This window comes from Pteronotus mesoamericanus, unplaced genomic scaffold (assembly GCF_021234165.1).
Source record: "Pteronotus mesoamericanus isolate MK-2021 breed Mesoamerican mustached bat unplaced genomic scaffold, CSHL_Meso_final contig_2, whole genome shotgun sequence".
In the NCBI taxonomy this organism is placed as follows: Eukaryota; Metazoa; Chordata; class Mammalia; order Chiroptera; family Mormoopidae; genus Pteronotus; species Pteronotus mesoamericanus.
This window is the reverse complement of record NW_026555084.1, coordinates 27,108,430-27,136,183: the sequence shown is the minus strand read 5'-3', so window position 1 is coordinate 27,136,183 and position 27,754 is coordinate 27,108,430. Positions and strand designations below refer to the sequence as shown.

The 27,754-nt window shown below is 61.0% G+C and overlaps 1 protein-coding gene and 1 non-coding gene across 7 annotated transcripts in view; both read left to right on the top strand.

Annotated features, from left to right (window-relative positions):
- Positions 1-18,666, top strand: part of JADE2 (jade family PHD finger 2) — a 50,474-nt gene extending 31,808 nt beyond the window's left edge. For all 6 annotated transcript variants that reach the window (XM_054568458.1, XM_054568457.1, XM_054568453.1 and 3 more), the window contains 5 exons: positions 65-181; positions 1,122-1,586; positions 10,117-10,234; positions 12,808-12,936; positions 14,137-18,666. In XM_054568458.1, the coding sequence (XP_054424433.1) occupies positions 65-181; positions 1,122-1,586; positions 10,117-10,234; positions 12,808-12,936; positions 14,137-14,942 (1,635 nt within the window). In that variant the 3' untranslated portion in view covers positions 14,943-18,666. The remainder of the gene's footprint in view (positions 1-64; positions 182-1,121; positions 1,587-10,116; positions 10,235-12,807; positions 12,937-14,136) is intronic.
- Positions 7,160-7,350, top strand: LOC129066773 (U2 spliceosomal RNA). The gene has a single exon (XR_008528718.1). It is a non-coding gene; the product is annotated as a U2 spliceosomal RNA (small nuclear RNA).
- Positions 18,667-27,754: the final 9,088 nt, after the last annotated feature.

The following is a 27,754-nucleotide window of genomic DNA, read 5'->3' as shown; positions in this document are numbered from 1 at the left end:
CCATTTGAGGATGGGGGGATTTTGAGGAGGAGAGGCCTGATGCAGTCCTCTGTGTCCCGCCCAGGTGAGCATCGGCTGCCCTGAGAAGATGGAGCCCATCACCAAGATCTCGCACATCCCGGCCAGCCGCTGGGCTCTGTCCTGTAGCCTGTGCAAGGAGTGCACAGGCACCTGCATCCAGGTGCGTGGCCGCTTCACCCCGTAGCTGCCCAGGAGCCCAGGCAGGAGCTGCAGAGCCGCTTCCGGGCTTCCGGGGCTGGGACCAGAGTCAGAACGCCCCCTGGGGGGCACCCCTCCGCCCCCAGTTCCCCTAGACACAGTACAGGCCTGCGGAACCACGGCTTGCCACCCAACATGGGGGCAGGGCTGTGCCGGCCCTTTAACCGCGGTGGCTCCCCTGTCCTAGTGTGACGGTTGCTACCTACCCGAGGGCTTGTTAAAGCCCAGATGGCTGAGTCTGATCCGTAGATCTGCATTGGAGCTGAGGATTTGCATTTCTAGCAAGTTCCCAGGTGACACTGCTGCCGCTGGGAGGCTGGGAGGAAGAGCATCCTTTCCCTCGTCTCTCCAGGAATCACTATCATTGCAAACACTAGCTGTGCCCCCGCCCCTTCGTAAGGCTTGCAGAGTGGCTCGTGAGCGCAGCAGATATGGTCACTAACAGTTGAGTGGGTTCTTGCTGACACAGTTCTCAGCCATGCAGCCGACGCCCGAGGCTGGGAGGGAGGGCAGGCGCTGGCCCCTCTTCCCAGAGGGCGGGGGCAGGGCACAGCTCCCCATCTGAGATAACGTTGCGGGGTTGGGGCGGCAGTGACCCATCGCCGGCCTCGGAGAGCCTCTGATCCCGAAGTCGTCTTGCCCACGCAGGCATGCAGCTCGCCCCTGAGGGGTGGTCCAGTCGCCTGCTGTTGTCTTCCCCAGGGTGTTAGGTGCTGAAGCTGTTCCCTTTGCTGTCCGCTCTTCCTGCCGACTGTAGCGCGCCGTCCGCGCCCGGCAGGGCGTCAGGAGCCCCTGCCGTTTTCTTTAGGTCTCAGTAGCATCCTTTGTTCTCGGGACCCTGTCCTTCTTACCTCCCATCAGGGTCCACTCCGTGCCTGACACTGCCCTTACTGTCCTTCCAGTGTTCCATGCCTTCCTGCATTACGGCATTCCACGTCACCTGCGCCTTTGACCACGGTCTAGAAATGCGGACTATATTAGCAGACAATGATGAGGTCAAGTTCAAGTCATTCTGCCAGGAACACAGCGACGGAGGCCCGAGGGTTGAGCCCACATCTGAGCCGGCAGAGCCGAGCCCAACGGGCGAGGACCTGGAGAAGGTGACCCTCCGCAAGCAGCGGCTGCAGCAGCTGGAGGAAGACTTCTACGAGCTGGTGGAGCCGGCCGAGGTGGCCGAGCGGCTGGACCTGGCTGAGGCGCTGGTTGACTTCATCTATCAGTACTGGAAGCTGAAGAGGAAAGCCAATGCCAACCAGCCGCTGCTGACCCCCAAGACTGACGAGGTGGACAACCTGGCCCAGCAGGAGCAGGACGTCCTCTACCGCCGCCTGAAGCTCTTCACGCACCTGCGGCAGGACTTGGAGAGGGTGAGTACTGCTGTCGGCCCCCGGCCCGGCCTGGCCCGGCAGCCTTCCCAGGAGGCCTTCTACCCCGCGGTCACCGCCCTGGAGCCCCTGTGGCTCCCCAGGACTCATGGAGAGCTTGGGCCCAGGCTGAGGGCCTCCAGGTTTCAGACAGGGTGGAGGTTACTGACACTTTGCAGAGCAGGGAGGCGTCCAGCGCTCAGGTCTGAGCCCCAGCCCTTTTGAAGGCCTGGGTGGAGGACGCAGCCCTGCCGGGGGAGACCAGAGCTGGGGCAAGGACCCAGGCGTCCAGCTCCTCGTGGCTTCCGGCCCCACTGGTGGCCTCTGTGGGCCCTACTTGGTCCCAGCACACAAGCTGCTGCTTAGACGCAGAGGCAGGGGGGGAACTGGTAACGACCAGTGAGCAGATCAGCCCAATGCATTTGTACTGGGCTTGGATGGGAAAGACAGGTGTGAACCCGGCTCCTGGGGACCCGGCCAGGGGGAGCCGGCCGGAGGAAGTGGCGTGAGCAGGGGGGCGAGGGCGGGCTGGAGACCCGCAGCGGCCTGTGTAGAGCCGGTGGAGGGTGGACCAGATTGGTCCAGAGACTGCTGTGACTGCCACTTTCTGTGACTGTGCTGCCATGACTGCCACTTCCAGACACACCCTGGACTCCTCCCAGGTCACAGGGCCTGGGGGAGAAGGCGGGCTGGCTCAAACCCCTAGCTGTGACCTGGGAGAGGTGGCCTTGGCTTGGTCCGGCGGTGGCTTTGGGCTGAGTGAGATGAGAAAGGGGCGAGCTGCGGAGTTTGCAGGGAGTAGCGGGGGCGGGGGGGGGGCAGGAAGAGCCGCTTCCCTGGAGCAGGGAGGCCCCCAAAACCTCTAGTCTCTCCTGCTCCCCCGAGAAAGGTGAGGGGGTCCCGCCTTCTGTGGGCTGTGCTCTCGAGCTTGGCTTTTCGGGCACTCCCCCCTGCCACCTCTGGCTGATAAGGTGCCACCCCCAAGTTGAGGGCAGCCCCAGGAGGAGACAGGATGTTCTGGGTCCTTGGCTCAGTCCTCTGTGCTCCAGGTGCTGGCCTGGTCTCTCTCCTGTGAGACATTCAGTCCTAGGGTTCCAGAGCCCATGGGTTCATGCTACAGTGTTCTCCAAAGGTAAAGACGCACCTGCCCACCTTTTCCCCAGGCCCCGTTAGGAAACAGCCCTGGGTGGAAGTGTCCCTCGGGCTTTGCACGACCGGAAGCGGCGGCTTTTCCTTCCGGGTGGCTCAGTTGGCAAGTCCGTACAGCGGGTGGAGGCACTCGGCAGACATTGTTCTGGGGGGAGGCTCTGGGACAGCTCGACGACTCCACCTTCCTTCACCCCCTTCTCTGGCCTTCTGCCTGGCCGCGCGGAAACAGCCCTGTTGGCCTTGGAGTCTGCCACCAGCGAGAGGTACGCAGGCGGTGGTACCAAATGTCCCTGGCTCCAGCCAAGGCAAAGGACAAGGCCACCTACATTGCAGTCAGCACTTCCTGGGCAGCCTCCTGTCTCTTGGGGCAGAGCCATCAGGCGCAAACCCTTCAGAGCTACTGCCAGTTGCCCTCAGGCCCCACCCAGGCCTCCGGCGCGAGCACCCTGCCTTTACTCCTGCTGTCCCCGTCATCTCCGGCTGCTCTGGTCCGTGCCGGGCAGCCCTTGTGCCTGGCCCTGGCTAGGCTGTGTGGGGAGGCCTGGGGGGCGGGCGCGCTGACTTAATCATCACCCTAGAAAAGGAGGTGAGCAATGGATACCCCCAGCCCCGGAGAGCAGGCAAGGGACCTGGTGCTCAGGGAGGCGAAGTGACAGGAAGCCTTGGAGACCATGTGTGTTCTAAGAGTTGGATTTAGATTGAATTGGGGTGGGGGGTGTCAGAAAGAGGGTTGTTGACTTACTATTTGGTACATATCCTGGGCAAAATCATCCTCCTATCAGTCCCTGCACCTCTCCACCGCCTTGCCAACTGGTACAGGTGTGCCCAGGGTCATGGCTGCAAGGGCTGGGATGCCAGCGAGCCTGCTGAGGCCGGCCTTGGGGCAACCAGAGCTGCCACACAGACCCCTCTGGCGGGGGGACAGAGTCCTTCAGAGTCGGGGGTGAGCCAGCCCACTCTTCCTCCTGGAAGCGGGGCCAGGACCGGCTCTAAGTCTGTGTGGCTCAGGAGGCCCTGTCAAAACGCTGCGTCTCCAGCCGCCCCTGGGCCGAGCTGGCGGCACCAGCTGGGAGCAGAGTGAGGGTGTGCACGGCCGTGTGCCAGGTCGACCTCCTTCAGGCCCAGCCCCGGGCCTTTCTCAGCCGTGTGTTGACGACTTGAGTGAGTGAACAGAGCCCAGAACTATGTCACAGGGGAGGCGTTCCGCAAGCAGCCGTGACTGCTAGTGGCCTGGCCAGCAGGCCCTGACCATGGCCCAGGGCTGACGGCCGGGAGTATCCGGCCTGTGACTGGGCACCAGGCCAGTTCGAGCTGGACCCATCGGGAGGATGCAGGGCAGGAGCTGAGATCGAGGCCTTGGGTAGCCAGGGTTTGCATCCAGTCCAGCCCTTCCCAGCTCTGTGCCTTCTGAGTTTCAGTTTCTACTTCTCTGAGTTTCACGTTCCATGTCTGTAGAATGGGAATAAGGATCGAACTACCCTTGGTTGGGGTCATAGCGAAGATGGGGGACAGAGCCTAGCACAGTGCCCTCTGTTGTTGGAGGTGGTTATCACAGCTGCTCTGGCTTGTAGAAGGGTGGCCGGCTCAGGAGGATGGGCCTCACGGAGAATCGAAAGCCAGGCCCAGGGGCTGGGACCACAGGGCATCCTCCCTGATCAGTTTGCCCCCAAGGTCAGGCAGGAGTTTTGCTGAGAGCTACAGAAGCTGGGGCCAAGTTGCTGCCACCAGGAAATCCCGTTTTAAGGTCCGCCTAGAAGATGTGCTTCTCTCCTGTTGTAGCCGTGGGCCTTGGCCCTGGTAGGCAGCCTGGGAAGGCGTGGCCACTGCAGCTCCCAGAGTTCTTCACAGCTGTCAGAAAAATTGCAGCACTGACCGGCAGCCCAGGGAGCGCACTGGTGTCCCCTAGCAACCGGCCACGAAGGCAGTTCAGGCTGCGCAGGGCTCCCTGCCTGTGGCCCTGGATCTGGTCACTAGGGTTTACTCGAGAGCCTGGCCCTGCCTGAGCGGGGTGGAGGGAGCAGAGGAGAGTGAGGTAGGAACACCCCCAGGCCCCGTTTCCCTTAGCTCTCCCAAGAGAGAGGAAGACCCTGCCACCCTCTTCCCCACGGCGGGGGGGCTGCCTCCCTGTCAGGTGGTCACAGCCCGTTCACTGTGTCCTCGGTGCCTGGGCCGTGGCCTGCTTGGCCTCCAGCACTCTGGCTCCTCACTCCCTGGGTCTCCCATCTCTGGGACTTTCCTGACCCATCAGGGCCCTGCCCCACTCAAACCCTGTCACCACCCTCGAATCTCCACATGCCCTGGTCCCCAAAGCCTCTTGGTCTCCCTGCTCAGTTGTCCCCCTCAGTTGGCTCTCTGCCCTTCGCTGTCCCTTATTTTCTTCCTTGGCATGAGCTCGCCCCGTGCCCCTACCCCATTTGGAGGCCATGCCCCTGGCAGAGCCTGTCTGAGGAGGAGCCATTCTCCTCCCACCAGGGATGATCTCATCGCCATGAGGAGGCGGGCCCCCCAAGGTGCCTGCCCCCTAGCCTCGGCAACACCCAAGCCAGCCACGTCCTGGGCTCCTGGGCTCCCGGGCTCCCGGGCTCCCCAGCCCACCACCGGTCTCCATCCCTCCCCCACCTCGCCCAGGGCCCCCCTCTCATAGCAGACAACCTGTGCCTCAGACCAGAACCCTCCAGCTTCGTGCCAGGAGACCCTTTGCCCACTCCCTGGCTTCCCGTCTCCTCCATCCACCAGCCCCGAGGGTCCCTTTCCAGCCCCCACCCTGCTGCACAGTCTCTCTTTTCTTCCACTGCTCTTCGTCGCCACAATTCCACCAGCATTCGAATGTGCTCTACCTTCTCCCATCTTTGAAAGCAGACCCTTCCTCCCCATCTCCCTCGAGTCGTGGGTTTCTCCGTTCCCGTCCCCTTCTCTCCTTCCCCATCGTCACTCACTGTTCTCACGTCCTTGCTTCCCGCTCTGGCCAAGCTCCTGCCACCGCCACATTCCAGAACCTTCCATCAGGGCCAACAGCCTCCATCTCCCTGGGTCCAGCGGCCACTTCTCCTTCCTTGTCTCCTAGCCCTCTTGGCAGCGGTTGCCCGTTGTGCCCTTGTTCTTGAGTAACTTTTCCTGTTGATGCTCTGACCAAATCCCCCCTTAATACTGCAGTTCTCTTTCCCTCTATGTCTCCTTGGTCTGTGAGCTTTGGCCACACTCAGCCTGGCCCCTCCATGCTCGTCGGCTCCACAGCCGTGCCCGCTGCAGGAGGCTGGCTCCAGCCGGGGCTCCAGCACCTCCTGTCCAGCACGCCAGCAGGGCCACACCTGCTCCTCCCATGGCCTCCAGGGGGCGCCCCAGCCCTGGCTCGTTCCAGGTCAAGCTGAGGGGCTGGGTGTCCTCTCTGCCCCTCCCCCTCTGCCCACAGCCAGGTTCTGTCTGCAGAACTGGCAGATATCAAAACAACTTCATCAAAATGCAAAATCTGCTTTTATTACCCATCACTGCCCTTGCCTTCGAAGATTTTATACTTGATTCTTTCATTTTTTTAAGAGAATGTTTTATCTTTACAATCAGAAAAATCAGTAATGACAGTATAAGGAGCTTGACAGCCTGAGGGACCTTCTAAGGTGGTGCCCGTACTTGGTCCCCCAAAGCCATCTCAGAAGAGACGTCCTGCAGCGTTCAGTCACCGGGGAGCCCTGGGAGAAAGCAGAGGAGTCGCTGATGGTTCCAGAGTCAAGTGGGAATGAGGGTCAGGCTCGGGGGAGTGGCCAAGGAGGTGGCCTCCGTGGGGTTCTCTCCGAAGGAAGCGCCTTGTCTTCCGTAGCAGGACTCTCCGGGCGTTCCTGATTGTGCAGCGTGCCCTTCTCGAGGAAAGAAATGGAGTGTTTCTCTGGAATATATTGTACTTTTAATATCTATTCACATCTACCACTGTTTATTATAAAACAAACATTCAGAATTTCTAACAGGGTCAAAAAACAAACCTGCAGAAGTTCCAATACTCCCTCAGTGTCCTGCGATGAACTCTCACTCGGTAGCCTGGGCAGCTGACGCAGGAGGGCGCCGGCTGAGGCCAGCAGCTCCGATGCCGCAGTCGCCCGTGAAGTGCGTGTTTGACGACCCCACGCCCGGAGAGTCTGATAGGCCCTCAGGCCCGGGAACCTGTGTGTGCAACCAGCCGCCCACGGGGTCTTGATGCCCGTAGGTCACTTGGGCCTGCCTTTGGGATCTTCCTCTGGAGTTGCAGGTAGAAGACAAAGCAGAGGAAACTACATGTGGATTTTACAAGGAAGTAATTAAGTATAATTCTTGGTTCTTTTGGGCAGACATCTGCTGACTCTGGGCCTCGCCATATCTGGCTTCTCACCTTTAGAGGTTAGGCTGAGGGTGAGAAAGCTCCACAGCGGCGTGTCTTAGGAAAGTTTTAGAAGCCGGACCCTAGCGCTTCTCGGCCTTTTGGTTGTGATCAGGCGTGCTCTCTGTTCTTACCAGTTTAATGTCCGATACGTCCTCGATCTGAGGACAGTATATTAGATGGATTGTTGGAGCCAGGAGATGGGATAGGAGCTTGCTCTGTCCACTTCATACATCGACCTGATATCGCAGTGCTTCTGGGAATGGTGCACAAGAAAAGGAATAAATGAGTAAAAATAAAAGCTGGACCTTGACCTATTTGTTTTTAAGTTAGATAATCTTGACTGGTTTGTTTTGAGAGCCTCCCAAGGAGCCACAAGCCCGTCCACTTCTCTTCATCCCCACTGACCTGCGCACACTAGGCCACGGGGCTGCCAGGAAGGACCAGGCCAGGGCACAGGCAGGGTAACGTTGGGGGTCTGATGCAGGAGACAGGGGCGGCCTGCGGGGTTGGGGGGGTGCATGAGCCAGGACCCGAAGGACAGGGCCCAGCCCTGGGAAGGGAAGAGGGAAGAGCACTTCAGGCCGCGAGTTGAACATGCACTGGGGATCCAAGGCAGAAGTGGGCTGGGCACAGAGGGAGGGGGACGAGGGTAGTGCCGTCCCAGAGGACTGTTGGGACAGGGGCTGGGAGGTGACAGTGGGCCATATTGAACAAGGCTTTGGGCTGTCTGTTTTGTTTCTTGTTGTTTCACCGTGAAGGGAGGGGCGCTGTCCGTGTTTCCTATGGCTGCTGTGGTAACAACGGGCTGTAGACGCGGCGGCTTTAACCTCAGGCGTTGGCTTTCGCGCAGTTCTGGATGCTGAAGTCGCCCAGGTTGATCCCTCCTGGAGGCTGAGGGAGGACCTGTCCCCGCCTCTGTCCAGCTTCTGGTGGCTGCCAGCAACCCGGGCGTCCCTTGACTTGTGGACCCCTGACTCCAGTCGCTGCCCCTGTTGTCATGTAGCCCTTCTCCCTGGGTGGTCGTCACAAGGCCTTCCATAAGGACACTAGTCGGTGGATTCGGGGCTCAGTCACATCCAGCCCGGCCTCATCTTAATGAACTGCATCTGCGGTTCCAGGTGGACGTGCACGTGGGCAGGGGCCGCTCTTCACCCCACACGGGAGCCATCGGAGGGTTTGCATTCGCATTTCAGGAAGATCGGTCTGGGCTAGCCGAGGGGTCTGTCGGATGGCTGGCTGTCCAGCTGGAGATGGTGGGGGTGACTGAGGGGTGAAAGGGCTGGCGTCTAGGAGTCGCGTTCCCGGGAAGGACTGACGGCCATGCTGGGGGACCCTCTGGGGGGGGCGGCGGGGGAGGAGCTGGGCCATGAAGGGGTGACTCCGGGCTCTCAGCACTTACCGCTCCCCCGCCCCCCATCAAAAATCCCTGCACAGCTCGGGCCTGGCTGGGCCAAGCCTGGGAGCCTGCCACTGCGGCCGCAAGGCCTTGCTCGGCTCCGCCCTGCCTGGCCTTCCTCTGGGTTCCTTGTCCCAGCCTGTGCCCCTCTCTGTGACCAATTCCCCCTCGGCCCAGCGGCCCTCTCCTCAGGAAGCCTCCTTCATCACCCAGGTCTGGTTCAGGGCTGCCTGGTCCTGTCAGTACGTGGTCAGCATCTCTCTGCCCAGCTGGGCGGCAAGGCCTGAGGAGAAAGGGACCTGGACAGCACCGCTCACTGCTGAGCGCGGGCCCAGCACAGGAGTTCGCAGAGCCTCCGCCTGGGCCTGGGGCGCGTGGGAGGCCCCGGGACGTCGGGCGGTGCCCGTGTGCCAGAGCAGGGCTCTCAGGTCCGGCCGGGGCTGCCCCCTGGAGGCGGTGCCGGCCCCTCGGGTGGCCTGCTGGTCACACACTAGCAGGAGTGCCGCTGAGGGTCTGTCCTACAAGGCCAGGCTTGGCGCAGGTGTTCAAGGCTCTCTTTCACAGCCGGCTCAGGAAGCAGATGAGGACGCTCGTGCCTCCTGAGAGGCCGGGTCACGGCCGCCCCACCCCACCCTCCGCACCAGGAGAATGGGGCTCGTGACAGCAGGCCCGGGCTCTGAAGCCCAGAGGTCACTGCCAGGCAGCTCAGGGACAGGAAGCCTGAACTCACCATTGAAGACGGAACCCAGCGGGAGGCAGGGCACTAGTTTCGGCTGGGAAGACGCTGGTGAGACTCAGGAGGCCAGTTCAGCAGCTCCTCGCCGGCTGTCCCTGCTGCCGGAGGTTCTGACCCAAACTGAAGATGACACCAGAACCAGAAAGTATTTTGAGGGAGAAGGCCTGGTCTTGGCCCAGAGAGCAGCCGGCGGGAGTGTGCACCCTGGGCAAAGGTGCCCCGCGGACAGGTGCTGCCAGGCCAGGGAGCGCCCCTCTCCCGGGCCCTTGGAGGCCCTTTGGCTGCTGGGAGTCAGAGCCCCTGCCCGCCTGGCCCCGCGAGGAGGTCTGTCTCCGGCTGAGCGAGGTGCCATGTGGATGGACGTGGGGGCCCTGGCCGGCGCAGCTGGGGCCTGGCTCGGGTCCCAGAGCAGCAGGCGGACCCAGGTGGGTTGGGGGCTGCCTGCCTGTTCACAGCTGTTGCGCCGGAGCTCTCTCTACGCCATGTACCCTGGCCTTTCATGTCTCAGGATAGGAGGTGGGTTTTGCCGTGTGGCTGAGGAGTTTCTTTGACGAGAAGGAGGCCCGGGACAGGAGGCAGAGGGATAGGCTCGGTGACCTCGCGAGGCCCCGACGCGCCTTGGTGAGCCGTGCACCTAGGGGAGAGCAGCCGTGTTAGGAGGGCCACGGGCAGCGGCGGGACTGACTCCGCCCGGAAGGCGCAGCCACCCACCCAGCACTCGGCTCCCTCGTGCTCAGCGGTGGCCGCAGGGCCAGGGCCGTGCCTGGCCCCAGGGTTTGGATCAGAGAACTGTGCTTAGGGCAAAGGACATGCTCAGGGCCTGGGAACAGATTTTCAGACGTCCTGGGCAGGTCTGGCACGGCGGCCACCCTCGAGTAAGGCGGACAATCTCTCTTGTGTCCCCCAGGTTAGAAACCTGTGCTACATGGTGACGAGGCGCGAGCGAACGAAGCACACCATCTGCAAACTCCAGGAGCAGATATTCCACCTGCAGATGAAACTCATCGAACAGGATCTGTGCAGAGGTAGCGCCCTCGCCTTCCCTCCCCACCGCTGCCGCCGCCACAGTGAGCAGGCTGCTCGGGGGCTGGGCCCCGAGGAGGGCCTGGCTGTTGGGCCGGGTGTGGGGGCCCGTGCAGGGGCGGGGCCGCTGGCCCCACCCCTTCCCTTCTTCATTCAATTCCTGGGCCAAGATGGGGACCTCCCAGGGCCCTCGGTATGTATTGTTAGGCAAGGAGCCAGAGAATGGACTGTGAGCATCAGGCCAGCCCCCTGGTTCCTTGGGGACACCCAGGCAGTGCCAGGGCCGCAGTGGTTCAGGAGTAAATTGCACGTGAAGAGGTGAGGACAGAGGTCCTGGCACTGGGGCGGGAAGGGCCAGAATGGCGGGCTCCCCTGCGCCCCCCCCCCCCCCTGAGCCCGCGGGTTGATCCTGAAGAGGGCGCCGCCGGGTGAGGGGGGAGGCCCTGCGCCGCTTTCTCTCGGGCCGCGTGTGGGTCAGGCCCTGCGGCGGCAGCTTCCCCTCTGTGCTCTTCTTACTTTCCTGCATCACGTGCATTTAACAGATCTGGAAATCAGAGGCCAAAGGACCTCTGACATCGCTTTTGCCTGTTCGTTGTGTGGGTATTGCCAGGCACGGGCCCCTTCCTGGAGTGTTCACGTGTTAAGTGGGGTGATGCTTGACCCCAGCAGCGCTGCTCTCCTGCTGAATTGCATGCAGCAGGGGTGGGGGGATGGAGAGAGATTTGAGCCGGGCCCTGCCGCTGCCCGCTCAGCCTCTGGGTCAGGCCAGGCATGGAGTGGACAGAGAGCCACCGATGGGCCTGGGGTATACAGAGGGCCACTGACAGGACCGGGCCTGCCACCCCTGCCGAAAGCCAAGCTGCCTCATCTGCACTTCGGCATCACCGTCCACTCTGGCCCACAGCACCAGGCACGCCCGGTGCAGGGGTTGGGCCAGGGCGGGTCACAGCCGCGCAGGGATCTCCATGCGCCCCCAAGACTAGGGCAGCTTCCTGGCTCCGGGAGCTTTGCCGGGCTCCACCTCACCCGTTGATGATTCGGTGAGCACTAACCGAGCGCGGACGGGGGCCAGGCCGCGCTGGGCCCTGCGGGGCACACTGCTGCGGGCTGAACGGACCGGCGCTCCCGCTCTCTGGAAAGATAAGGGGCAGTGGCACCAGCGCAGGGACAGAGGGGTGCGGGGCGGCCTCAGGGCGGCAGTGGTTCTGCGGTGACGTCCGAGGCTTACGGTCGGGGCTGCAGAGGGCAAGGCATGCGGCGCCCCGCCGCGCAGGATTCCAGGCCACGGTCAGGAGCCAGGGGGCCCGCATCCCGCGGTGGACCGGGGGACACTTGCAGCTCCTAGACCGGAGTGGCCGCAACAGCAGGACATTCGAAGAGAGCACTGGTTTGCCTCTGCCCGCGGCCGACGCCCTCTGTGCTGTGCGCTTGACCCCGGGGGTGGGGCGTGGGCGCCAGGCGTGCTGCCCAGGCCTCTCTGGCCACAGGGCTGGAGAAGGCGTCCCGGTGGCAGTGATGATTAGGCTCTGAGCTGCACCAGGTGAAAGACAGGACAAGGAAAGAGCATTTTTGGAGCTTGTCACATTAGAGAAGCTGGAAGGAGGCCGGCGTAGGTGCAGTTAGAGGGGATGGAAGGTGTCTAATGCGAGGCTGACGGGTTGCCAGAGTCGGCTGTGCAGGGTCCTCGGACACCTATGAGGAGCTCGGACTGTGCTGAGAACAGTGGGGGCCTCAGAGGCCTCCCTCCACAGTGTCTGCACTGGTCCCGTGTTACAGACGTGGAGGCCTCGGCCTGGTGTGAGGTTGCACAGGAATCATCAGCTGAGCTAGGAAGGTTCCGGAGCTGGGGCCACACCCCCCCAACACTCTTACCCTTATTCAGAAAGCTCTCTAGCCAGCAACTGAGAAGCTGGGAGAGTATTCCTGGCAGCTGGGTCTCCGCGCCCCCCGCCCCTGTCACGGCCCCCCCACCCGCCCCCGCTCCTGTGTTCTCCATGGCTCCTTAGGCCTGTGTGGTCATGGACAGAGGGGATGTGACGCCAGGCGTGGACCCGGGCTCCAATCTCCTGTCTGGCCTCAAAAGCAGACCAGGAGGCCAACGCAGGAGACTGGCTCACGGGGGCTGTAACCAAAGCCTCTTGACTTCTCAGCCTGTGTTCTGTCCATCTTCGTGTCCAGGTTCTGGGCCTGGCCTTCAAGGCCCTGCCCCGGCCGCTCGCCTCCAGCCCCGCCCGCCAACCCCTGAGTCGGCTCTCCCGGGACCTGTGGGCCGTGCAGGCAGGGCTGCAGCGCAGGCCACGTGGTCCTGCACGCTTCTTGTGGCCCTGTGCCCTCCCCAGGCCCTGCCAGAGCAGCTGTGCGCAGTGACCATATTCTCCCACACCGGTGTCCCTTGACTCCCTGGAGCCCCCTTGTCCCGCGCTCCCGAGGCTCTGTGCCCGGGGTACAGAGGCAGGGCAGGGTGAGCTGGATGGTGAGGTGCCAGGTGAGGGAGGACTCCTGGGGTGACATGCCGTGATCTCAGTTCTGGCTCAGGCGGTTCGGGATAACCACCTGCTCCCTCTTCCTGGCGCAGAGCGGTCTGGGAGGAGAACAAAGGGCAAGAAGAGCGACTCGAAAAGGAAGGGCCATGAGGGCCCGAAGGGCAGCCCCGAGAAGAAAGAGAAGATGAAGGCGGGGCCCGACTCGGTCCTGGGGCAGCTGGGTGAGTAAGGGCCACACTGGCTTGGCTCACTGGCCTGGCTCACGCCGCCACTCCGCCTTCAGTCCCCGCCCCACGGGAGGCCAGCCGGCATCACCGGCGCCCCTGCTGCTCAGAGCGGGAGCCTCAGGAGGGGTAACCAGGCCCTTTTTGCCCAGGGACCCCCTTCCAGGCATAAAGGCCACCAGGGTTTCAGAGCCGAGTTGCCATCCCGAGAAATTCCCCCTCTGTAGACCTGGAGGATGTGCCCGGGAGCTCAGGAACTGACCGCCCCTCCCGCTGGCCAGGGTCTGGGTAGGAGATTGCCCCGGGGGCCCTGAAGGGACCCCTAAACCCTCGGGGCCCTTCCAGGAGCCCAGGCCTGTATTTAGAAGTGAGGGCCCCAGAATTCTCCATCCTTGTCCCACTCTGCTGGAATCTTTCCAAATGGGCCCTCTCCTCAGTACCAGGGACCTTCACGGGGCCACCCAGAGAGACCCAAAGGAGTGGCCAAAAGCTGACCCAACCCGTCTTCACCGTCACAGACAGAGTCCTTACTGCTGCCCCGTTAAGCGAAGCAGCCGTTGAGGGGAGCCCAGCAGTGAGCTTTAGCTCCTAGGACGTCACATGCCTCCCAGAGCACCTCTCAGGGGTCCGGTGGAGTCCCCTTCTGGACCTCACTTCTAGCGTGGGAGCCCCCAGGCACCTCGGCCTCAGGAAGAGGACTGCTTGGGTGTTTGACGGGAGGCCCAGACTCATTGGCTGTGTCAAGACCTGAGTAAAGGAGGCATAGCCCACAGCTGTAGCAGGCCCTGACCTCCAAGAGGGGCGTTATACCCTGGTACTTTGCCACCCTATTCATGCCTGACATTCTTATCCAAGTTCCTTGCCTTGGACGCTCAGGGACACGATGCTCATAGAGATTCAGCGCCCCCTGGTGGCCAGAGGGCATTTTTTTTTTCCTCCACCCCTTGCGCCCCCCAGGATGGGGGTGGGTGGTGAGCAGGGCCTGCCCCATGTGTGTGCACCTGTGCAGTCTCAAAGGCCCTTGCTTGGTCTGATGTTTTACTGTGGCCACCTTGAAATTCTGACTGACTTTTGAACAGGGAGCCTGCAGGGAGGACGGTACTTGGTGGCATGCCGGGAGGGCCAGACAGGGCTTCCTGAAAGAGGGTGGGACAGACCCGCTGGCATCTCACCTCCCTCCTCTCTCCCCGCCGCCAGGCCTGTCCACCTCGTTCCCCATCGATGGCACCTTCTTCAACAGCTGGCTGGCACAGTCGGTGCAGATCACAGCGGAGAACATGGCCATGAGTGAGTGGTCGCTAAATAACGGGCACCGCGAGGACCCTGCTCCGGGGCTACTGTCCGAGGAGTTGCTGCAAGATGAGGAGACGCTGCTAAGCTTCATGCGGGACCCCTCGCTGCGACCCGGTGACCCTGCCAGGAAGGCCCGTGGCCGCACCACCCGCCTCCCTGCCAAGAAGAAGCCACCACAGGATGGGCCCGGTTCACGGACAACTCCAGACAAACCCCCCAAGAAGCCCTGGGGCCAGGATGCAGGTGGCCAAGGTCAAGGACCACCTGCCAGGAAACCCCCGCGGCGAACGCCTTCTCACCTGCCGTCCAGTCCTACAGCTGGGGACTGTCCCATCCCAGCAGCCCCCAAGAGCCCACCACTGCTGGCCCCTGACACCCCCGACGAGGCAGCCCCAATAGCTGCTGACTCGAAAGTCCAAGTGCCTGGCCCTACGGCGAGCCCCAAGCCCCCGGGCCGGCTGCGGCCGTCCCGCGAGAGCAAGGGAACCCGGAGATCATCCGGCGCCAGGCCTGACGCCGGGACAGGACCGCCTTCCACTGTGGCTGAGAGGCCAAAGGTCAGCCTGCGCTTTGACACTGAGACTGACGGCTTCTTCTCCGATGGGGAGATGAGCGACTCGGACGTGGAGGCCGAGGACAGCGGGGTGCAGCGGGGTCCCCGGGAAGCAGGGGCGGAGGAGGTGGTCCGCATGGGAGTTCTGGCCTCCTAAATCCCCCCCTACCCCCGTCTCAGGCCCTGCCCCGGTCCCCCAACGAGGCCTCAGCCCAGACACAACTGCCATTTCCAATCTGCTGAGTGTCCCGGACCCTCGAGGCTGCCACTCTGTTGTGGTTTTATTTTTAATATAGAGAGAGTTTCGAATTCCACACTGTTGTCTTTCCTCTGTGCTGGCCCAGGACATGAGGATCCCTTCCATGGCTTCGGCTGCAAGGACTGGGCCAGGTCCTGGCGGCGCCCCTGCTGCTGCAGCAGCATCCCCGCCCGGCCCCCGGGGCCTTGCTGGGCTCCTGGCTCGAGGCAGGCAGGTGAAGAAGAGCTCAGGAGGCCAGCCCGCTGCCACTGGGAGACACAGACTGTCGTTTGGGCATTATTTCATGGCAGATGGGCCGGGCCAGGGTCTGCCCACCTTGCCCTCGAATCCCACTGGAGTCCACTTGGGGGGTCCTGCTGCACTCCACTGATCCCCACGGAAGTATATAAGAGCTACCCAGCCAGAGTCTACTCACTGTCACAAGCACAACGAGCTTATCCGAGAAAGCACTGAGGGGGCGCAGAAGGCCCCGCTGGTCCAGGGGAACCGCCGCCGTTCCTATCGACCCACATCTAGGCCTGCCCGCCCACCCCGCAACCCTCCACTCCCTCGCTGCTCTGCCCCTGCCGGCGCCCAGCCCTGCAGCTCCAGGAAAGGGTTTCTGGAATCCTTCCTGAGCTGTGCCACTTACTCAGGGGACTCCCAAGCAGCCAGCCGCCGGTGCCCGTGGAGGGCTGCCAGGGGGGCCAGAGCCCAGGCGGGGGCATGGGGCTCGGGCTCGCCCGCTGCGGAGAATCGCTCTGGGGCTCCAACTTCCTTCCTTTCTTTGCGGCCAGTCTCGGCCGAAGTCTGGTCGCTCCCAGACAGCTGACCAGACCAGACCGGTTGCCTTTTCACGTTTCCCAGTCCAGCTAAGAGATGAGCTGCTTCCTCGGTTTCCTTAGGGAAACCCCTCCTTCCGACTAGCAGTGGGATCCCGGGGCCCAGGCGGCCGCGCCGGCTGCTGGGCTGTGTCGAGTCTTGCTGGAGGCTCCTGGTTCCTCTCCCTCCAAGCCTTAACCCCCTTCCCGGCCGCGCCCTCCCTCCCACCACCTATCTGCCTTTCCTCCCTGTCCGCCCCCCCAGGTGCCAGGTAGTTGCTCTGAAGAGTTTTAGTGGAGTGGCCCCAGGGTGATAGCTCAGGGAACAAACTAAAGAGGAATTCAGTGAAAACATGTTGTTTATCTTTTCTTTCGTGAATTACTCCTGGGTCACTTCCGCCACTGGTAAAGCCAGAACTTCTCCAACAAGAACCTTGCAAAAGTCCAGTGAATCAGTCGAATCATTCTATGGATGCCAAAGAATATTTTGACCATAACACAGCACAGCTTGGACCTAACAACTTGTCACTTGGACGTTTTGTTTTTTTTTTTAATGGAGTTCTTTAGCAACAAAGTACAGAACCACGTTCATTGCACACACCCAAGGAGACAAGCCCGAGCTCTTGGAAGAGGATGCAGTTCTGCCGTCCGACTGTGGGAACCAAGAACCGGGTGCAGGGTTCCAGATCCGGGACTGGGCCCGCCGTGAGCTTTCTGAAGCCCACGGAGGAGAGGGGCGCAGGCAACGAAACCAGCACGGCCAGAGCCTTGACCGTGAGGTTCCCCCTGCAGACACACAGCGCAAATCAGCGGGACGGGGAACAGCTTGACCACTCACCCCCGACTCCAAACTACCAAGGTACGACAGTGGCGTTGTCATCGATACTCAGCTTTATGTGAATTTTAGCAAAATAGGAAACAAAGATAATGACTAAGTTCAGGGGATCGGACAGACGTGTCCAGTGGCAACAGACTCAGCAGGCCGCGAGGATTCTGAGCGTTGGGACGGCCTGAGCCACCAGGTGGAGCCGAGCCTGCCTGCCCGCCGCCTGGGCGGTGGTGGCCCGTGCGGGGTAGGCAGCGCCCAGCCCCATTCTCTGTTTACTGCCTTGGAACAGACCTCCTCCCGACCCCGCGCTTCAGGCTGCAGCCGCGTGTGTGCCAGGCTGCCCGGTCTGACCTCGCAGGAAGAAAAGGGACAAGCTTAAAGAACAACCAAACTCTCCCCGGGGCGTGAGGGCAGGGGTGCCAGGGATGGCCGAGGTCCAGTAGACTCCGCACTCACCCCCTCACCCCTTCCTCCATCCTGAGGCAGAGTCTGGGCCCCCCTGGGGGGGGGGGCCCGGAGAGGGAGCCAGGCGGGTCTGGCGTAGGCAGGGCAGCCAGCCCTCCTGGGCCTCAGCTCTGCTCGAGTTGCCTCTGGGTTCGGGCCCTCTTCGCAGTGGGCTCTTGCTTTGGTCTGGGTTGTCCCTGGGGCCAGGCCCTAACCTTTCGTCCTCAGGCGGCCGCCCACCCTGTGGACGTCTGCCAGGCTGCAGGGAGGACGGGGCGCCAGTTTCCACTCCGTCCCACCATTAGCCACGACCCCTTCACTCTTTCCCTGGCCTGCTGCCCACCGTGTTGACGGCTTTGCTGCCCCTAAGGCGAGGGCGGGAAGAAGGCAGGGGGCTGGGGCAGACCTCGCACTTGACCCCACAGCCCACACTCACTGGCCCTCAGGGAGGGCGAAGCTGCTCTGTGACTCGTCCTGGCTGTCACCCTGTTTTCCCAGCCCCCACCGCCACCTCCCCCCATCACAGTGAGGAATGATAATGTGCAAGGAAAGTATTTTTATGGATCATAAATGTATTTTACAACAAATAAGGAAAAGAAAGGCAGAAGGGTTTATTTTACTAAATGAGCTCTGACTTGGCGACAGTGTGCGCGCGTTTGTAAGGGCCTCGGTTTCCTTGGAGAAGCCGCCCAGGTTCCCAGGCATGGGGTTGGACTGCGGATGTGTGAGTGCACGCGTGCCGGGGCACGTCTCGTGTGCCCACGGGCACGCGTGCGGCTGCGTGTTGTGGATGGGCACACTGTGGGACTTGCTGGGGCAACTCCTAGAGAAGCAACCGCTCCACTCAGACATTGGCAGCAGCCGGATGTGGCCGACCTCTCTGCACGTGCCCACGGCTCTGCGGGGCGGCCTGGATGCCGGCAGCAAGGCCCCTGGGGCGGCCACTCCCCATGCCCGTGGCCCAACTGGCCACATTGGCCGAAGAGCCAGGGCTGGAGTCCGGGACTTTCGGTTGTTCTTTAGGGCACTGCCTGCCCCCTTGTCCCTCAGATGCACAACACTGTGCTCCGCGTCGGCTCGGGGTGGGGTGGTGATATGAATGTCACAGGAGGAGATTCCTCCTGTCTTTGTTTCACAGAAAGTGATGTGCCATTTGTTAATATACAAGAGAAATATTGAAAATATATTGAAAAGAGCAATTTTAAATTATTTTTGGCTTATGTTGCAATATTTATTTTCTTGTATTAGAAAAGATTTCTTTGTAGAGAAAAAAATGTATTTTTCATTAATGCAAAAACCTATTTCTCCTTTTTGTACATTGTCCGTGTTCGCTACCCTTAACAAGCAATAGAATGTATGGCCGCCCCGGTGTGGCCAGCGCCTGCCGTGCCCTGCATGACTCTGTGTTGCCGCTGCTACGTAGCTTCCAGTCCCATCCTGTCCTGCTCACTCATGGGGTTTTCGGATCCGGCCCCCGCCAGGGCCTGTGTCTCAAGGAGCCCTTTGCACTCCTCATGTGTTGGCAAACGCAGTTAATAAAGCGACGTTTTCTGTGCTGGCTGGTGTGAGCCTTCTTCATTGCACTGAGTAGGGCAAGGGGTCTGAGGGTGCTGTGCGCCCGCCCGACGGTGGGCTCTGTGCGGCAGCAGTGTACCCGGGGTGTCCCAAGGGGCCCGCTGCTCCCTCCCAGGGAGTCCTAATAGTGATGGCCACAGTGACCGCTCTGTGCCGGCCATGCCGGGCCTGGGCCTAAGGGCCACGTGATTTCTGCGCCTCACTGTTGCCGCCCCCGGAACTCAGAGCAGATGAGGGATGTACTGAGGCCGCACTCTGGCAAGGAGCGAAGTCCTGCGTCACGGGCAGGACCGGGGGTTTCTCGCCACCCCTGTGGACCACCTGCCTGGGACAACGGAGAGGTTTGGGGGCAAGCCTGGCCATCTAGCCCCACGGCAGGGGAGCACTCTGCCCAGGTTTGTTTTTCATTCACTATTTCCTGAGAACAAACTGCACCCCAGGCTCTGGAGAGTGTGGGAAATGTCACCACCCCTGCCTAGGGCAGCGCAGTCCAGCCGGGATGCAGACACGAGGCACCCGGAAGTCAGCGTGCAGGCCTGGGCTCATGGGGTGGGTGCGGGGACACTCAGGAAGCAACACCAGTCTCTGATTCATTCACTGATTCATTCAGTCATTCAACAATGAATCTGTTGACCACACCCCTGGTTCGGCCAGCCTGTTGGGTTGTCTACTGTGCATTTCACCAGGACCCCGCCCTCTTAGAGCTTCCAGGCACTGGGACCTGAAGAGTCAACAGCTGCTTGCCTAGGGGAGCTGGATAGAAGGAAGAGACAGGAAGCCTTCCTGGTCGAGGGTTTGGCCCAGGTAAAGGCCAGTCAAGCTACGTATGGGGGAGGGGGTCTTAAACCTCAGATCCAAGGGGAGGCTGTGTGGAAAGGGGACTGAACAGGGAATCTAGCTTCCAGAGCCCCTGACTTAGTTCTTTAAGGCAGAGAATTGCCCGATTTTCTAACCAGTGCAATAGGAGGCAGGTCCCCAAAGGCACCGTTAGATCCCAAGCTCTGTGATTCCACGATGCGGAAAGCCCTGGAAATGACCCTGGGCTCCTGGGAGGCCCGCCCACCCCGCTGCGGTTTGGAGCGGCTCTGGCCGGCAGCCCTGGCTCAGCGCCCCAGCCTCTCCCGCCCCACCTGGCCGCCCGAGGCCCTAGTGGTCCAGAGGAGTGATGCGGGTCCCCCAGTCCCCTGCGGGGCTGCTCCTGGCAGCGGACCCAGCTGGCAAGGGTGGGGCGCCTACGGGTGTGAGGCAGCGATGTTCAATAGAAACGTAGAGCAAGCGATTCCAGTAGCCACGCATTTAAAGAGAAAAAAGTACAAGAAAAGTGAATTTTAATCATTGTATTTAACCCATTATATCCAAACGGATCACTTAAACATGTAATAGAAAATAATTAACAAAATCACTGTAGATTTCTTTTTCATGCTGAGTGCGTATTTCACACTCACAGCACATCTCAATTCAGACCAGCCACATTTCAAGGTCGACACCCAGGTAGGTCGTAGCTCTCCGTGGGCAGCACAGCCCTCGTGGCCGTCAGCTGTCCCCTGGATTGCCGTGGTCTCATGCTGACCTGCTCCTAGGCCTTCACTCCTGTCACAGCCTCTGCTGTCCCTGCCCCCTGAGGGACCGGGAGGACAGCACAGGTGTCGGTTGACGTGGTTGCAGCCCCCGCCCCCCCCGCCCCTGTCCTGTGGAGGGCCAGTTCTCTGCCAGCACCTCCCGGGAGGGGGTGTCCGCTCCCGCACACTTCAGTCGTGCCTGCGCTGATTCCTCACTCCCTGAGCACCTGAGGCCACCAGCATGGCCCCAGGCCCCTCTGGAGAAACCAGGCCAGCGTGGGACACAGGCTTGGATCAGATAATCCCAAGGCTATGTGCAGTTACCACTGAGACTCTGCCGCCTGCGAGTGTAAAGCCTGGCGGGGGGAGGGTCCCTGCCACCCCGACCTTCCCTCATTCTCGCTAAACTCCCATAAGTAGCTTCTGGGGCACCATCTCCATCTACCACCCGCCGGGCCCCAGCCCAGACGCCTCCATGTCCGAGTGCCGAGGCCCACAGGGCCGGGCCAGCCCCGCATTCCCCTGTCTCAGAACTCCAGCCCCCTCGTCCCGTGCACTCCAGAGCCTCCCAGTGCATAGAAGGATCTTCTGTCAGCTTCAGGATCAGGGAGGCAGATCACGGACAAGAGGCCTCGTGGGAGACTGAGGCGCTGGCTGAGGCCTGCTGGGCGCCCCACCTGGGTGGAGAGGGTAGGCCGAGGAGACCCAGGCCCTGTCTTCTTGCAACTGGCAGAGAAGGGCAGGAAGTCCTCTGTGGGTTGGAGAGGGAGCGCTCCATGCTCCCTGTGTTGGCCTCAGTCCCTTTATTTCACCTGTGTCTGTGCCCAGAGCTGCCAGAGGAGGCAGCAAAGGCCCTTTTTCTTGGAGACGTCTCGGGACTCACAGGCCCGGCTGGAAACGCAGGCTGTTCACAGCAGTCCCACGGTTGCCCTCCCCTTCACAGGAGACCCCCACGCTTCAGCCTCCGCTGGCCAGGCTCTTAAGGGCATCCATGAGGGCCAGCTCCTTCCCACCATGAGGGCTGAGCCAGGCCCCCGCTGCCCCTGTGCATGTCTGCCCAGGCCACCGCCCTTCATCCCCCTAGTGACTCAGGCAGAGGCAATGTGAGGCTTCATGATCACCAGCTGGTGTTGCCCAATTAAAAAAAAAGAGATCATAAAATATAAATTTTAGCCCTACCCAGGTAGTTCAGTCGGTTGAAGAGTTGCCCTGATACACCAGGGTTGTGAGTTTGATTCCGGTCAGGGCACATATGAGAATCAACCCGTGAGTGCATAAATAAATGGAACAACCAATCGCTGTTTCTCTCTCTCAAATCAATATATAAATTTTTTTTTTTAATATGAATTTTAGCCCTGACTGGTGTGGCTCAGTGGGTTGAATGTCATCCTGCAAACAGAAAGGTTGCCGGTTCAATTCCCGGGCAGGGTCCATGTCTAGGTTGCCAGCCAGGTCCCTGGCTGGGGGCACGTGAGAGGCAACTAATGGATGTTTCTCTTGCACATCGATTTTTCTCTCCTGTCTCTCTCCTTTCCCCTCTCTCTAAAAAAATAAAATCTTTTAAAATGTGAAATTTAGGGCGGCCTTTTGGGGTTCAGGCACACTCATTCCCAGGAGTCAAAGGGGGAGAGGAAAGGATGAGGGATTAGCCAAGCACGTGACCTAAGGGGAAAGCTGAGTGAAGCGGGGCGGGGGGCGGGGGGCCCGCTCTCGCCCCAGTGCTGGAGCCAGGTCTGCAGTTCAGAAGCGTCGGCACCATCCATTCACGGGGAACCTGGGTCAGGGCGCGAGGCCCTGGCGCTGGCTTGTCAGGGAGGCTTTGGTGGGTTAGGCGGCAGGGCGGCCTGATTTAGCAAATAAAAACTCAGGGCACACATGAAGAGAGTTTCAGTGCACGTCTGTTCCAAACGCCACACCCTGTGTTTTTCCTGACAGTCCTGGGACGGCCTCGTGTCCCCGCTGCACTGCGTGACTGCGGAGGGCTGCTGCCGGCGTGCGACTTACCGTCTGTACAGCCTGGAGCCGAGCAGAGCCTGTCCCCGCGGCCCCAGAACGCTCGCCCCCGCCGTGCGAGAGCGGTGGAAAGGGGCTGCAGCCCGTGGCCAGGACGCACGGAGCCCAGCCCGCAGCTGCCCTGCTGCGCGTGCTGCGGTGCCCGCCGCATCTCACTTCCCCGCTCAGGCCGAGCGGAACGCGCGCGCGGTCGGCCCTGGAAGGGACCCCGCTCCCTGCAGCCTGCCAGGCCCCCAGCCCGTTCGCCTCGGCCGCAGCACTAGTCCCTGGAGCCAGGAGGCGGAAGCAGCCCACGCGTCCCTGGATAGACGAGTGGATAAAGAAAGTGTGGTGGATACAGACAACGGAACAGCACTCAGTCTTGAAAAGGAAGGAGACCCTGATACAGGCTGCCGCATGGACGACCACTGAACACACTATGCTAAGTGAAAGTAGCCAGTCACAAAAAGAAGCAGACTGCGCAGTTCCACTTACTGAGCCATCTACGGTTTCTGGTGTCCAACTCAGAGGCACAGGACGTGGAGCGTGATTGGCGGGGGCGGGGGCGGGGGAGGTGCCAGTGAGTCCGTGGGCGCGAGGCAGGGTGTGCGGCCCTGGAATCTGGGGCACAGAGGTGTGCTGTGTTCACAGTGCCATGCTGGACACCTGGAAATTGCTGGGAGGGTAAATTTTGTTTTGTGTTTTTCTGCCACAATTAAAAAAAAATACAATACGGGGGTGGGGGAAACCTCTGGTACACTCAGTAGTGTACAACTGCTTTGTTGCATCAAGAAACATAAGCAAAAGATGCTACTGTAAAACATTTTTTTTTAAAGAGTTCACATGTTGGGCCTCTGCCTTTCCTGGGGTTCCCATGCCTCCCCTGTGTCCCCAGCTCCAATGCAAATGCAGGCTTACTTTTGTCACTGGTGCTCTCCTCTCCAGCGCTTGCCTTTCGCACTGCGCTGCGGAGAAATGTGGCCGACCCAGGAGTGAGGAGGCCAAGGTTCGACTCCTCTCTGCCACGGACTTGATGGGCATTTCCCATCTGGACAACGGGAGAAGGGGCTGGGGATGGTGGGATCTCTGAAGTCCGGGTCCTGGGGGCAGGGTCCATGGTCAGAGGACATGGTCAGTGAGGGCCAAGTGAGAGCCAGCCGGGCCCTTCCAGTTAAGGTCCAAGGGGCGAGGTGGGGGGTTGGCAGATTGGCTAGGGGAGCCCCCAGACCGGACTCGGGCAGAAGGAGAGAAGGAAGAAGCTTCACCCACTCGGCATCTAATCAGAATGCCGTCGGCTGGGGATTCACCTGTCACCAGGTGAAGGTGCAGTAGGCACATGGCGGTAGCCTTGGGTGTGATCATGGGACGAGACTCGGGGTCTGGCTGGAACAGTGACAAGGTTCAACATGAAGCAGGGCCTGAGGCACTGGGAGAAAGGGGAGGCCCCTCCTCTCCAGGGTTGGGGATAGGGCCTCCGTGTCCTCGGTGACGGCAGTCTAGGTGGGCTTGCCCTGGTCAGGGGGTGTGTTCGGGGGGTGATCCCCGCACTCCCCTTCCATCCTTGGCTGACATTAGCTACATGGGGCCATGCAGGTCTAGAGCCTTCATCTGTGAGTGCCCTGTGAAGGAGGAAATGACGAGAAACAGAACCCTGGGGGCCTCAGGGTAATAATGGGGAATTCGCGACCTGTGTTCTGGTCCTTGCTGGGCCTCAGTTTCCTCATTTGTTAAATGAGGATGTGCGTTCCTGCTGGGCCCCCCATGCGGGGTGGCTGAAGGCACTGAGGGGGCAGGGGCGTGCAGTGGGCAAGAGGAGGAGCCAGGGAAGGCGCCAGAGGCCACTAGAGGCAGAGAGTTCTCAAGGCGGCGCCCGGAGGTGGGAGCCGGCGTGACCTGTGCACCCACACTTCCTGGAAGCTGAGCTGGAGGCCCTGTTGTTTACAAGTTCTCGGGTGCCTTCCTGCCCTGGTGGTAAACAGCTGGTGCTCAGGCGGGAAGCAGCTCACGGGATGCCTCGAACAGCCTGGGCCCCCGGACACCCGCCTTCGCAGCATTCTGGGTTCCTTGGGGCCCTCCTGTACACCTGAGCCCTTGTAACCCAAGAACCTGGAGGCGGCTGAAGAGCACATCTCTCCTGTCTGCACCCCCTCCCCCGTTTTGCAAAGAAGGAATGTTCCATTGCTAGGGATCGAATGTTGTGATCCGCAGAAAAGCCAGAAGTGCAGCCAGGCAGGGGAGCCAAGGGGGAAGAGTGACTCAGCAAAAGCAAGCTTCCCCGGCAGGTACTCCGCACTGCTATTCTGGGGCTCTGGGTGAGCGCCTGATCCCGGTGACAGGTGCCGGGTGTACACAGCCTTGCTTCCACGGGCCAGCTGTAATAGTCGAGCCCATCGGTTTACAGAAGGAAGCCTGGGAGGCTTGGCACCACGGCCCGCGGGGCGGGTCTGACCAGGCCTCGTCCGATGTAAGACTCACAATGGGCTCCCGTCAAAGGGGGAGCAGCAGCATCAGCATCAGGAGGCAGAGGAGCAGCTCAAATCGTAGGGACCCCCTCTCCCCTCTGGGGGCACTTCCTTCCAGTCAAGAGAGGGCACCGGGCGGCCCCGCCTGCGCCATCAGTCCCGCGTCCTCAGGGCTGGGCCGGCAGGAAAGCTTGTGCCCAGCTACCCTCTCTAGGACAGCCTCCGTCTCCATGCCAGGGACAGAGAGCCTGTCATTTTGAAAGCAACCCAGTGCTACGCCATCTGCGTTAAAAAACTAAAACAAAAACAAAGAAAAGCTTCCTTAAATTCAATTGCAGTTGTCTCCTTGAAACTTGATATTTACAGCCATAATGGTCCTGGGCCCTGGGGCCACAGAGATCAAGTCCGGTCCGGAGAGGCTACTTGATGAGTTCAGATACCCTGCCCACAGGACTTTTCAAGTTCAACTCTTTGCTAGGAGTTGAGTCCTTTATTTCCGCTGCACTTCCCCTGCTCGCTGGGAGGGACCGCAGGTCCCCACACTGTGCAGGCAGAGCCAGTCCCAGGTCAGAGGTTTGGGGAGAGAAGGGCGGAAGAGGGGACAGGTGCCGTCCCAGCTCCCCTGCCCCAGCGGTGTCCGCAGGGCGCCCGCGCCGCTGGCCTCAGCCAGGTGATTTGAAGGTTGACAATCCTGGCTGTTTCAATAGCTTCAGCCTGTGTTTTAATTTTAACGCAAACCAGAATCTTCCCTGTTAAACCACAAAGAAAAAGCCTCCCCAGGTGAAAGCTTTCCTCCAAGAAAGGGTTTATTAAGGCACGTGCCAGCCAGAACATGAACCCGGTCCCGAGCCACGCAGCCCGGGCCGCCAGCCGCAGGCCCGCGTGGAGGAGACAGCGTGGCCGCCGTCCTGGGGGTGGCGGGCGCCTTACGCCCCAAGTCTGCGGGAGAGAGATGTAAGTTGTTTGAAAGAATTGGCTACAGATTAAGGCGGTGGGGCGGGGACGGTGAGGCAGGGCGCGCCCTGGGGTCGGTGCGAGGAGCCCTGGGCCGCGGGGCGGCTGGAGGGGCGGGCGGTCTGTGGCTCCGGCGGCGGTTCCTCGGCTGTTCTTCGGAGAAGCACAGAGCCACCTGGCAGGTGATTCCAAGTTTCCACACGCGCGCAGGGACGGGAGCAGCCTTTTGCTGGCTTTGCCCGGTGGTCGTTGGCTAACCCCTCCTGTCTCTTCCTTCCTACCTGTGGCTTGCAGTAATTTAATTTAGGACATCTCAGGTTTTTTTTGTGTGGGGCTTTGTTTCGTTTTGGCTTTTGGTCATTCCCTTCGTCTGTGCCACTCTGTCCGGTGCACATGCGCAATGGTCAGTGGGGCATTTTGAGAAGAACACACGTCAGTACCTGTGGTGCCACCTTCCAACAGCAGGCCTGGTCCTGCCCGTGGCCCGACGCGCGGGCTGCTCCGGGGACCCCCGGCTCTTACGGTGCCTTGCCGTGGAAACCACGGCCGTGCGCCATAAAACGCGGGTTTTGGAATCGGCGTGAGAACCGAGGTACTCATCGTTACAGGGGAGAAACGGCCGACCTGTGGGGCGGGGCAGCCCTGCTCGCTGGCCGCCTCCCCAGTCCAGGCCTCCGCTCCACTCGCGCGCCTTCCCACACGCCCTGCGCACCGGCCCGCAGCTGGCTCCGGGCTCTGCCGGCCTGCAGGGCACATTGGGCCCTCTTCGGCCACGCCTTTGTCCCCGCTGGCCCAGCTCCTCGGGATGTCCTCTCTCGCCCCTTCTCCACTTAACCAGTTTGTACTCCTTTAGGATTCAGCTCTGGTGTCCCCTTTCTAGGGGGGCCTTTTCTTTTTGCCTTCCAAAGCGCCCCCAGCAGCCTTCTGCCGGTGTTTCCTTACGCCATGCCAGCCCGCAGCAGCTAACCGACCGGGGAAAGGCAGGCAGCAGGTGAGGCGAGCGCCCCTCCTGAACCCAGCACCAGCAGAGCGCTCGGTAAGCGCTTGGTGCTAACCGCCGGTCTCCTGGGTGGGTAAGGCTTTGCGTGAGAGACAGGAACAGAGAGAGCGCCTGGTGACTGGGGGCCCTGCCCCCTGCTTTGCCCAGCCCAGCACTGGCACTGGGAGGGGTGGCAAAGGCATCAGGTGACTGGAAGCCTCAGGGCACAGCTTCTCCGAGGAGGAAGGCAGCCTGAGGCCCCATGAGAATCCAAAAGGGCCCACGGCCACCCGACTGCCAGAGGACTGCTGATTCCCAGCCCGGCCTCAAAGAGAAGCTGGGGCGGAGTAAAACTCAGACTATTCCCTAAATAGCGCGGTGCCCCTGCCACCTGCTGCCCCGCAGTTAGGAGAGGAAGCCGCACCCCAGGCCGCCCTTAGGCGCCTTCAGGGCTGTGTCCCTGCCACAGAGGCCTCCCCCCACAAACCAGCCTCTGCCCAGAGCAGGGCTGGGGCACGCCTGGTCTGTCCCTCACTCAAACAGGGGCTCTTGGCCATTTAGGTCTCAAAAGGGAGGTCCCTAGGGTGGAGAAGAGCCGACTGACTCTTCCCCGGACTGCGATCAGTCCCGTGCGGCTTGCCAACTGCCAGGTGGGTCTAAAGAGACTTCAGCCCCAACCCTTGCCCTTCCTAGGCGAGAACCTAAAACTGGTGCCCGATGATGATTTGTCATCTCTCTAGTGCCTGAGATGTTGCTAATGCCAGAAGAAATGGGGCTACAATTCCACTGAATTTCACATTTTGTTCCTTTTACCTCAAAAAAGCAGGGAAGAAAAATTTCCATTCTGACCTGCAAGTGTCCCGCTCCCTGCCCGCCCACACCTCACCTTCAGTCATTTCTCCCCCTTGTTGCGTTTTGACTGCAGGAATGTGTTACCCATTAACCAAGCCCTTTCACTGAGGGTTGCCTTTTGCGACATTATCAGCTCGTCTGTAGTGACATACTGCCATCTCTGAAGACACAGAGACTTTAATAAACATTTCCAATTGTTCACCATTATGTCCCAAATCGAATTCCACGTTCCAAAGCAAGGCTTGCTTTGTTTAGTAAATGACA